This window comes from Rosa chinensis, chromosome 1 (genome assembly GCF_002994745.2).
Source record: "Rosa chinensis cultivar Old Blush chromosome 1, RchiOBHm-V2, whole genome shotgun sequence".
Taxonomy (NCBI): Eukaryota; Viridiplantae; Streptophyta; class Magnoliopsida; order Rosales; family Rosaceae; genus Rosa; species Rosa chinensis.
In genome coordinates this window covers 43,333,150-43,345,416 of record NC_037088.1, presented here as the reverse complement: position 1 = coordinate 43,345,416, position 12,267 = coordinate 43,333,150, and the positions used below count along the sequence as shown (strand labels likewise).

Sequence of the window (12,267 nt, the reverse complement as noted above, 5' to 3'; positions counted from 1 at the left end):
TTGATTTGGTTGACTAGAGTTTTTTCATTGGCCAAAGCTAAATAAGAGGTAACGACCGAACCAACCATCATAGTGTTGGCCGAAGTCAAGTAATTATTTTGACTAAGTTAAACAAGAAGTGTTAGGCGAGACGACTGAGGTCATCTCGGCCGAAGTGAACAAGAGTTTCAGCCTAGTTCAAGATGTTGATTTGGTCGAGCTCAAAATTAAAATGCATGACAAGCAAAAAGACTTAGGTGGCCGAAATATATGAAGTCAAAAGAGGCCGAGTCAATTGACAAAATAGTGGCCGGGTGATCAACGGTCACATTCACAAAATTAGCGTTTGAGTCATACAAAGAAGGTCGGCCAAACTCTACAAAAACGTGTCAACCGGCTGAGTTACAGGCCTAAGGCCATGTACAAAATATAAGCCGAGATGAATATCACATCCTAAAGCAACTAATCAGTGGGCAAGAGTGACCGAAGAGCTTCTTTAACATCTTCTAAGTCTTGCATACCTTGGTCGACCTTTCGCTTCAAGATGCCCCTCTTCTTGTTATACGACTTGACCGATGACAGAATCAAGCTATACTTGGTGAGATCTTGTTGGGGAACAATGGTTCGGATGGCGGCCGAAGTGACTTTGACTTGCTTTTCAGCTTCGGCCAACTGCTTCCTCAGATCAAGCACTTTTTGCCTTCCTTCGTCCAAAGAAGTCTTCAACTTTTGGAGTTGGCCAAGATCGGTGGATTGGCGAATGTCATCGTACTCACTTTTCAACTTCTCACCTGCTTCAAACTCTTTTTGGGCTTCTAGACAAGGAGAGAGACTAAAATTTACAACAGCCAAACGAGCATGAACTTCATAAGCCTCTACCTGAGAGACATGTTTGGCTGAAATAAGTACTTCAACCGCCTCCTTGAAAGAGAGAAAACTAGCCTCGGTCACTGTTCTCACATCACAACCCAAAAACTGTCTGACCGTCTCAAGTGCCTTTTTGGTTTCGGTTGTTTCAAGTTTTTCCTCTTCAGGACTCGTGGTGTTGTCTAGAGTATTTAGGAATTGAAGTAGGTCCAAACCAAGATCACCCACTGTATGATCCTAAAAAAAAAAAAAAATGGAACTGAATTAATTCGGTTAAAGGCAAACCAGACTTGAAGTTACCAGGGCACTCACCACAAGCTCGGCCGAAGATGGAGCGTAAACGATAGCTTGCTCACTTTGACACATCCCGTCATTAGGAGGAGAGGTAAGTGTTCCGAACATAGGGGGATGAGATTCAGTTTGGTTGAGAAGAGCCAATTCTAGGGTTGTACTGCTTCGAGATTCTCCCACCTACATGATAACAACTTTTCAAGTTGTTTCGTATAGAATTTCGGAAAATTAAACACCAAGGCAGGATGAAATATCTTACCTGAACCAATGTCTGATGGATAAGTAGTGTTTCTCGGCCACGTGCATCTGTGTTTTCAACATCCTTGGAAAAGTTGTTTGATATGGCAAGCTGTTGGCCAATGCTCGATGTGTTGTGAAGTTGGCTCTCACCCAAGTCCTGTGAAATGAAAGAAGTCAATAATCTCAGACAAGCAAGAAATGAAATCCAAGAAAGGAGTAAGGGAGGCTTACGTCCATGTCAATCTCAATCATGGAGTTTTCAAGTGGGGGCAAAGAATGATCAATGCAGCCATCTCTCTATCAAAATAAAGGGAAGGTTCTTAGCCAAGCACGAATCGTATAACCAAGTTGAGAGAGAAGCACACAACTCTAGATTAGGAACTTACCTCTTGGTCGCCGCTTTCTGATTGAGCTTCTTCCGAATAACCTTCGCTATCAGCCGAGTCCGCGCTATGGATCGAGGCGTCACCAGTTTCGGCCATATCCTCAATTTCAGACGTATTTTGGTTTTCAGCCAAAGCATCGTGGCCATCATCCATATTAGCCTCAAAAAATATGTCCTCACTAACCATAGTGTTCGTCGGGTTTGTGACCGAATTCTCCACCACATCCGATGATTTCTTTGTTTTCTTGGGGTTCCGAGTATACCCCAATGTTGAGCCACGTTTCTTCGATGTTTGTCCTGAAGAGTTGCAACACATTAGAAGGAAAATGTGTAAACAGAAATCGGAAAGATTGGTTTGAAGATTACCTTGTTTAGAGGATCCTTTGGTTGATTTTAACTTGCCATCCGGTGCTTTCTTCTTACCATTACCTGGATCAAAGAGGTAAGAGATCAATATAAGGAAAAGTTGGAACAATAAGCCAAAATAACTTACCTTCCTTGGGGCCTAGCAAGTTCGGAAGTCCTTGTAAAGCAGCACGTTGGGTCCCAGCCAAGTCCTTTCCAAGATTTTTCATGATAAAAGTCGACCACCAAGCTTGGAAGTGTGGGGTGGCTCTATGATCAGGACAACGAGGCTTTAGGCCGGACCTCTCAAACTTGCCAAATTGCTCTTCATAGTAGTTACCAACGGCAGAACACTGAGAAGTTCGTGTGAACCCATCTCTCCATGACGAGAAGTAGTTTCTTGACATCAAGAATAAGGCCGGACAACTTTGTATGAAGCCAAGCTGACGTGCAACAAAATTGGGAAGATAGACCTCCACACCATACCGACCCACGGTGCCTTTGAGGCCATAGTTCAGGTCTCGAGAGATCAGAAAACTCCCCCAAGTCAGAATCACATCCAATTCAAATTTTTTATCCCATGGTTTTGATATGTTGATCTCAAGGCAAGAAGGATGATCTCGGCTGTAACATATGGCAAACTCATCTTTGGACATAGTCTTTTTTGAATAAAAGAAGGCAAAACACTGCACGGCTGAATGTGTATGAGTGCCAAGGGCAATAATCTGAAGGCCAAGTGTCATTGTGGGGACAAATGGAGGACATGTCGGCCGGAGCTCATGAAAATAGGTCTGTATCCACACTTGAAACATCCATAATGGCCCTCCAATATCCAAATTCATATTATCGATCACTGCATTGCGTAAAGCACGGTAGAGGCGAGCAAGAACAAATGGCCCAAGGGCTAGAGGTCTACCCATGCTAAGAGCTTCTGCAATACCAACAAATTCAAAAGTGCACTTATTTGACTTGGAGCAAAATGCAAACTTACAAAGCCAATAGAGAAGGAAGGCGGCGTGTTCGTGCTGTTTTGGAGGTTGCCTCCTAGTTTCTGAAACTGCTTCATCAACTGCATGTGTGGCATAAAAGGTGCTATAGTTGAGTAATTGCTTTGCCTTAGCTTCTGCGTCATCTTTAGCCTTCTTGTCATTCTTTATTGCTTTAGGTTTCAGACTAGCATGGAGGGAACTAGGGAATTTGGCTGTAGCACAAACCGCCTCGCCATTCGGCCGAAACCCAAATATTACGGCCATGTCTAACAAAGTAGGGGTCATGGGACCGAGAGGCAAGTTGATGGTGTTGGTTGCGGACGACCAGAAGCATAAGCTCGCCGCAAGAAGGGGCCGATCCATATGAATCTCTTGCTCAGTCATCTTTATACTATCATATATTCCATAGTCCTTCCATTTTTGAGCAAAGAAATGCTCCATCCTTGGCACCCATTTGCTCCACTCAGGGGTCAGTTTCGGCCAAACTCGCAGAAGTTTGAACTCAGAGCTCCAGGTGGACCAACTAGCTCCATAAGCAAGACATGACGTGTCAACTAACGAACCCTCTAGTACCTCCTTCACGGCCAGCGGCATGCCCGCGTAGTAATGTGGCCCCAGTGTGCACATTCCCAGCGGTTCTTTGTTTTTCGCCAGCTGACAAACCACGGAATTTTGAAGTGTGTCTTTGGAAGCATCGAAAGCCTTCATAAATTTGGTTGCGAATTCGGCTGATTTTATTTTTATTGCATCACCACCCTCTGACCCGGCCTCTTGTTCTGAAGCATCATCAGCCATAGGACACTTCGTTTTGTGGCCAAGAGACTTCCTCGGACCTGTTAAAAAAAAAAAAAAAATCATCGAATCAGCGCATGACAGATTTCGCCCTATTTTGACACAGAGACCAAAATCTGGAGTTTGTTCAAAATTCAAATTGAGTTTACTCTTTTGGACACAAGAAAGGAAATAAGCAATGCAACAGTGGCAAGTGGTAATTGGTAATTAAGGGCTGCACCTTCAGTGATATGGCAAGAAAGCAATCAGTCCTCTGTAAGAGCACAACAGAAAGTATTCTAAGTTTTGAAGTTGCCAGCAAAATGAACCATAATCTAGGGATTAAAATTCCAAGTACAAGATATGTAAATCTCAGGGCAAATTACTCATCAAATGCAAGCAGAAGCACAATTCATTGCAAGTATTACACATCACTTTCAATTTGGAGAAATTCACGTGCAGTTGTCAACATTGGTTTGACTTTTCAAACCTTTAATTAGAGAAGAAGTGAAGAACAAAATCAAGCTTGCTCAGGGGCTTCATGGCATTGGTTATCCTAATTAAAGGTTTGATTTTTTTTAAACCTTTCGTATCAGACAAAATAAACCCAGAGGGGATAGAAGCAATTGACCCAAATATTCATCAAGCCTATATTCAATTAAAGAAATGGTGAAAGTGGCTGACCTCTACCGGAAGACGATGGACGCCGTGCAATTTATTCAGCCTGAGATAACTACTCCGACCCAACTCGTCCTTGTCTGCAGCTTACCGGCATCTTTTCTAGATCGGCGTCCCGATTCGAAACTTGCAAGTACTAGTCCAGTGGGCAGCCTGCCATTTTCAAGCACGGATCTTTAGCCAGGTACTTAGATCAAAAGTGTGTTTGAAGTTTCAGAGTGATTTTGAAGGAGTTGTGTCTGATGAAGACTGAGTGGTTTTTTGGAGGAGTGAGGCTATTGGTATCGGCACCCAGTTCTTCATTTTCTCCAGAAAAGATATCAAACTGAAGCATGGTCACATGGTTAGGTTTATCTCATTGCACCCATATTCATATTATTATATTATAATTATGCAATCATGTCAGAGCCCACGTGCAAAGTACTGAGGATCAAGATCATGATTTATATGCATAGTTATATGTATAAATATATATATATAATATATAATATATATATCATGACTTCTAAAGTCTTCCGTACTATATTTATATATATATATATATATATATATATAATTGTGATGTATGGCTTCCCCAAAGCTCATAGTTCGGCCGACATGGCCAAACTCTTAGGATTGGATGCCTTGGCCCACTTTTCTTTTAAGGACGGCTCGGCCAAGATTTTTATACACTGGCCTTCTCGGCCAAACTTATAAAATAATCTGACCAAACTTTATTAAAACGCATGAGTGAGTTTTGGAATAATTAATTTGTTTCGGCCAAATTTCTAACTATCATGGACGTGGCCGAGCACGAAATCTTGACTGAGGTAGTTATCTTACCTTTGACAAGGAGTTGGGCGATTCGGCCGAAATTCAAGCACTCAGTTTCCTTGCCACTTCACCAAATGTTTGGGTTAGCAAATTATATTAGGTAAGTAAACTCGGCCGAACTTTATACATCAGATATCTTGGCCAAGACTTTAAGGCAATGTATGCTTCGGCCGTGTTCGGCCGAATTCAGGAGTTGAGTCGTTCAGCCGTGTCTCATGTAGGTAATTCGGCACGATCAATTTCTTTTCACGACCAAGTTGTTTCAAGAAGCTCTATTCAAGTCTCATAACCACTCGACTTGAGAGCCGAAGCTCATGAGACTGGGGAGGCAATGTTTGGACCTGAATTTAGCCACTCCGATGTAAGGCCATTTGGGGAGTTGGCCGAGAAGACATTGAGTGATACGACCGAGCTGAAGGTGTCGTTTGACCAAGGTAAAGTTTTTGAATCATATGACTAAGAAGAGTGTGTCGTTCAGCCATTTGGCCGAGATTTGAGACTTTGGGTCGGCCGACCTAAAATTAATAAAATGGGCCATACAGCCATACCTTTAGACAAACCAGGTGAAAAATGGGTGAATGCGCAAATAGGTCAAGAGAAGGATTAGCTCGGCCAAGCCCAAACAATAAATTCGGTCGAGAGGTCATTCATGGAAGGAGTTCAAATCAATTATGGATTTTGATTGTGAAGATTTCAGATATCAACCAAGTCAGGATTTTATGAGACGAATCAATCCTAGAAGGAAGGAGAATCCTACTTCAATGCCACGTTTTGGAGGACAAGTTAGCTAGGGTTTTGACTTGTATATATAGCACATTGTAACTCATTGTAAAAGGTCCTGCACCACACAAACAAATCAATATACAACTTTTACTCAAACCTTTCTCTTACTCTTTCATAGGTACTTTGCCTTCTATTCAACTTTCATAACTTGTTTTCATTTTTAGTTTCTTACTTTTATTTCCGTCGTTACATTCAAGCACTTTACTGTCTTGTTCTTTATTTTATATGTACTTTACTTTTCGCACTTAGGAGTAGTTCGTAACATAAAATTATCATCCATTAATCTCTTTCGGCCAGTCCGAACTGGATTGATGCGATTCGCCGTTCACACACATATCATCTCACAATGTTTTGACAACCTAGCCCACTTCACCTTCGTCTTCACCGTGATTTGCGAGTACCTTCACCCAATAGATCTCTCACTTGTCACCCGAACCTTTGAGTTTACCCAAGAAGTGAACGTGATAGAAGATCCCGGTCAGCATTGACGCCTAACCAAATCCTTGCAACAGAGGCATCAGAACCTAACGGCCGAGAAGGTTCCTTCCTCGGCCTACAATCATTTGAAAGAAGTCAGATCACACACCATTCAAATCATAAACCTCGCTTGGCTATTCGGCCGCGAGTTGGCACGCCCGCGCAATTTCAGAAGGACGATTCAACCACAAGTCCCTTGGCCCTCATTCGGCCGAGACGATTTTGAGGCAAACAGAGCCTCCTATAAAAGAAAGTTAGAAATCTTCAAGCATTCATTAAAGAAGGGGAAAAAAAGCTAGAAAATCAATGGGAGATGTACATGACACAGATATTGTTCATACCTATAAATTCAATATTTCACTTGAACTCTTAGTTACTTTTTTAATTTCTGAGTCAGCATTATGCAATTGTGAGTAGTTCACTAGCTGGTCTTATTGCTATGCCTTCAGAAATCAACTAAGGCCTTTGATAAAGTATTCCACTCACAGGAAATCAACTAAACTCTAATTGCTGCTAGTAGAGTGATGGCACAGGAAGCAATTGAATAGGACAGAGGTAGTAGATTGATCATATAAGATAAATAACGGCAAATATACAAGACAGATTCGTGAACGGCATACATACATTTTCTAGTTTCACTAGCTGATCGTAGTTATCATGTCCATAGAAGAATGGCTCCTTACGAAATATCTGTATAGAACAAGGCTTAAGCATAAGCATCACAAGACATCAGTTATGATTTTCTTTTATCAGATAGAAAACCTAAAAGAAAAACCGCCAAGAAGGCTGACTGATAATGAAATGGAAGGGCAAAAATCAAAGAGAAAACTAAGAAACATGTACTACTTTTTCATCAACTAGTTGAAATCAAGTTTAGACCCAGTCACTAAATCACTGGAGCAAATCTCTCATCAAGCACAATCCCTCCCTCCACTGCACAATAATCAAGTACAGTGGTATGACATTTTGGATGATGATTGATGAACCTTTAAACTTTGAAAGCCTTTACTGTCACATTTATTTTTGTTTATTTTAGCACAACATTTTCTTTTCTTTTGTTCCTTCTTTTTATAAGTATTTGCTATAAAGTGAATGCCTAGACGTCTCCTTAGTGTTACAATAGATATCCAAATCTTCATGATTCTTACCATCAACTGATAAATACCTAATACTTTCACTGAGATGCACACTAAGGTGAGCATAGCCTGATAACATATCATTCTTGCAAGTTTCAGTCATTTTTAGTTTCATTAGAAACTAGAACTGTGAGAAATGCAGTGATAGTGACAAACTAACACAAGCTAAGCAAACCTGACCTTACAGAAACTTTAAAAATTGATTGCATTTAATTCATGCTTAACCCAAAGGTATACCAACACAAGCCAAGCCAAAGTGACATTACATAAAGTTTTAAAAATTTGTTTGCATTTAATTATGGATATGGCTATATTTGATGACTAGATTACCTACAGACTAGTGATTGGAGGAATGCATATGTTGATAGTTGACATGTAAGGTTTCTTACTGTAGAGCCTGTAGCTTCTACCAAAAAACATTTGTCAAGCTTCAGACACTGAACTTTTAACATGAATTATTGACTAAAATATATATGCACCAATATTATTACAATTCTAGATATAGATTGCAAAAAAAGAAACAACCCGCCATCGTATAAAATCGTGCAGCACCTACTTCTGACCACCATTACGTTGAACTCATTTTTCATCTACAAATCTCTTCTCCTAGTAAAATACAATTACCAAGCTTCAGACGTCAAACATTAAATGGAATCTGTAACTAGAATATAGTGATCCCTTTAGTTTATTACAAGATATATATGATATACCTAGGAAACCTAGCCCTGCAACAATTCATGCCGCTCCTCAATATCTGTTAATTGATTCATAAGTTCGGTGAGTAGATTTACTTTTGTTTCTCTGATAATGAAAAGTAAAAAGTTAACATCAAGTTTCTCATCTATCAACGTGTTCACTTACCCCTAAAACTGAAAAGAGGAAAAACCATAGTTCCCACAGAAGAAGAAGAAGAATTAGAGAAAATAATATTACTTATAACGATGGTAATTGATAATTGCACTAAGAAAATACTCAATGCGATTGCAGTCGGGTCTGAGGAGATCTTTAAGGGCAAAATTGTGAGGGCAATCGACTAAGGCCAAGACTTACTTGATTCTATTTCAGAGATTGATGGTGTGGAGCGAGGTCTATGAAAATCGGGATTCTCAAACTGCTCCAAGGCATCGAAATCAACTTGCCCAAAATCCCTGCATATCCAGAATACTCAGATTAACTCCAACTCAAATAAGAAAATAACTGGAATTAATCAGGAAGAACAGAAATACTGATGATTGAAGCAGTCGAGAGCGATGAGGATGCAGGTGTAGAGTAAAGCCCACATGTATTGGCAAAAAGTAAAGCAGAGTTACAATGGGAGCTCATAGTTCTTTCGATCTGCAAAATTAGACAAAAACCTAACCTATCTTATCTAGAATTTGATATTAGATTATGTGAAAGTTCATATAATATGAAAACCAAATCAAATTAACAGAAACTTAAAACGAACCCAATCAAATCAAAACCCTAACCTTTTCCTTTTTCTCACACTTTTGCTGGGTTTTATAGAGGACGCTTTTGATGAACGATTGGTTAGTAGATCTTATGATAACTTGCTAGATTTGACCTAAATTGGCGCCTTTGGAGGGCATTGCATTCCGCCGCGAATTAGATAGATCGAGAGTGGAAAATAGCTGAAGGAGGTGATGGAGAGAGGAGGAAATCTGAAAGTACTTATTGATATCGGTTTGAGACAGAGTCATGGACTCGAAGAAGAAAAAGGGTGGAGCAGAGAAAGAAAAAGAGGGATTCTAAGAGATAAAATCGTTCAAATGTTGTTAAATCTTAAAAGAATACAAAGTATGAGAAATGAAACATATAAACCACCCTAACACGACGGTAGCTACTTTGCAGTCGCAAACTGTTAAAATTTTGCTACGGCTATTCTCGCTGAAGTAGACCAACAATGGCTGGCCACGACCAGTGGCCACAATAATTAAAACGGTCGCAAATATTTCACACAATTGCGATGACAACTGTTTTGCCGTCGCAAAATAGTAGGTTTTAGCGACGGCAATTATACGTCGACACAAATTAGTGTAGCCTTTGGAATTCTCTTTTGTAGTGACCATTAGGAGATCCTAATCCAAATGCTAGCTAATGCAAAATAAAGGTAGTTATTTAACTTTTTTCGGTAACTCCAAAATAAATATGACCAGTTAAGTGGAGAGATGTCAGTGGAGCAAAGCTCACTTAAGTACCACTTATCTCAAAACCTTCCTAGACATCATACTCATTTTGGATAAGCCTATGTGAAGAAAAACTAAACCAATGGCATTTACTACAAAGTATATGGCAATTGTCTATTACATCTCTCGGAAAAATAAAGACCTAAACAGAATTGACCATCTATTAATCCCAGCCAGATTTGTAGTCTTCAACCCTTCACTCTAGATCATCTTCTTGATCTTCTTGTTCCACATAGTGAGCTTCTCTTGCTTCACAATATGTTTTGTAGGCGGTGACAATTTCTTCACGAGCTCTACAAATGTGTGTCCAATGACCGGATACTCCACATCGAGAACATACATCTTTTTGCTCAAACTCCATTGATTGAGGCGCTTTGAAAGCATCATTTAGATGGCTCTTAGTGTTGGTGGGGCCACCAACATGGCCAGAGACATTACCTCCCTCTCTCTTTCCACGTTGACCTCTCTGGTTCCGTGTTCACCAATTTTGGAAGTTACCTTCCCAAGTAGAGTGATTATATAGACCAAAACGTCCAGAAGTATCCCTAAGATTAGGGTTTTGCTCTTGGCGCCCTCTCTTAAGGGCGCAACTATAATTGGATTTCAGAATATAGTTCTTCACAAGGATGTTGTCATGCTTTTCATTGACATTCATAGCTCCAATAAGCTCATGAAACCTTGTGATCCGTCCTGTAGTAACATCGATTCAATAGTTCTTATCAACCATCAATGCAGAGACGGTGAAGGTAGAAAGTGTCTTCTCAATCAACATCGCATCTGTGATCTCTTTACCACATAATTCCATTAAGGATTTAATGCGAAGTGCTTCTGAATTGTAGTCATGAACTGACTTGAAATCACAGAAGCGGAGGTTATGTCATCTCACTTTTAGTTCAGGAAGCAGGGAGTCACAGACATTGCCAAATCTTTCTTCAAGTGAGACCCACAACCTTCTGGGGTCTTCTTCATTCATACACTAGTAATGGAGCGAATCATCCATATGATGAGTCATTAGGATGATGGTTTTCGCCTTATTTGCCTCTAAGGCTGCTCTATTTGCTTCCAAAGCTTGAGCTTGCTCAACAGTTAGCACGTCCTGGCTAGGCTCGAGAATCGTATCCAAGATTCCATCGGTCTTGAGATGTTGGCGGGCATCACGAACACACTTGTGATATCCAGAGCCAGTTGTTCCCAATGGAATAAAGTCCAATTTGTTCAGATTACTCATCTTGAAATAGAACAAGAAAAAGGGTTAGTTTCGGAGCGGAAAAAGCTACAACGAAAACATATAAAATTTCTAAGCGTAAATGCTTCTAAGAAATTAGGAATTTCTGAGCGATCAAGAAATTCAATTCCAAGAGGTATTGGATGAGATCAAAACAATGACGTAAGTGGTCGATCATAAATTCTCTACAAACTCTAAGTTTGGAGATTTCAACAAGCTCCAAGCTTGGAGTGAGTACGAATCCCCGCAGTTCGGCTTAATTAGGTCTCCCCTATGATGAAGAAAAGGGGTAGAAGAAGGGAGTTTGCAAGTTCCAGAGAAAAAGAAGAGAATTTAAAAGTACGGAAAGCAGAAGCGTTTAATAAAAATTACCTTTTTTTTTTGCTTTGACCTTCTTTTTTTTCTCTTCTCCTCCACGTGGGCCAGGGCCACTTTTTTTTCTTCTTTTCTTTTCTTTTTCTTCTCCTTCTGCCGCACGTGGGCTTAGTTTCTTTTTTTTCTTTCTTTTCTTCTTCTGGGCCCCGTCCCCTTTTCTTCTTCTTTCTTCTCTTTCTTTTCTTCTTTCTTTGACCAGAGTGTGGGCGACGGGCCTGCTTTTCTTTCTCTGGTAATGGGCCTTTCTTTTGTTCTTCCTTCAGCAATGGGCCATTGCTTTTTTTCTTTCTTTTTGTTTTGTGCTGGGAGGCTTACCGGTTCAGTATTTGCAGCTCTTATTCCAGCCGGTCCGATAGATTTCCGGCCAGTTCTGGGAGTCAAATTTCTGGTTCCCAGAATCTAGAGCTAAGGTGTTAATGGTGGCCAAATATGATGGTAGAAAGTGGTCTGAAGGGATGCAAACCAGTTAAAGATTGTTTTTCTCTTTTTGGGGCCGGTTTGGCGCTTTTCCTGCAAGTTTCGGTGACTCCGCCGCCGATTCTGCGCTCCTGGCATTGGGGGCTTCGATATGTGCAACGGTGGTTTCTGAAATTTGAAGGCTACAAAATTAGGGTTTCAGGGTTAGGGCTTCGTGTTGATAACGTGTTTAAGGATAACCAAAATGGGGAGAGAATTGAGTAATACTTTCATTGATAATAGGGACCTCTTTATATAGAGGATTACAAGA

General features: G+C 40.4%; 1 protein-coding gene and 1 long non-coding RNA gene across 3 annotated transcripts; both read right to left on the bottom strand.

The window, feature by feature from the left end:
* Nucleotides 1-246: 246 nt before the first annotated feature.
* On the bottom strand, nucleotides 247-4,906 carry LOC112185155. Of its 2 annotated transcripts, XM_040517220.1 has the most exons (9): nucleotides 4,552-4,906; nucleotides 4,109-4,141; nucleotides 2,256-3,929; nucleotides 2,129-2,191; nucleotides 1,764-2,059; nucleotides 1,609-1,674; nucleotides 1,397-1,534; nucleotides 1,159-1,317; nucleotides 247-1,083 (listed from the first exon to the last, which is right to left on the bottom strand). In XM_040517220.1, exons 3-9 carry the CDS (start codon nucleotides 3,889-3,891, stop codon nucleotides 442-444), a joined length of 3,000 nt encoding a protein of 999 aa, XP_040373154.1. In that variant the 5' UTR covers nucleotides 3,892-3,929; nucleotides 4,109-4,141; nucleotides 4,552-4,906; the 3' UTR covers nucleotides 247-441. The 2 variants fall into 2 exon arrangements, with proteins under 2 accessions (XP_040373154.1, XP_024179133.1); XM_024323365.2 differs by lacking the exon at nucleotides 4,109-4,141.
* A 2,101-nt stretch (nucleotides 4,907-7,007) lies between these two features.
* On the bottom strand, nucleotides 7,008-7,310 carry LOC121051536. The gene is made up of 2 exons (XR_005806035.1): nucleotides 7,243-7,310; nucleotides 7,008-7,128 (listed from the first exon to the last, which is right to left on the bottom strand). It is a non-coding gene; the product is annotated as an uncharacterized LOC121051536 (long non-coding RNA).
* Nucleotides 7,311-12,267: the final 4,957 nt, after the last annotated feature.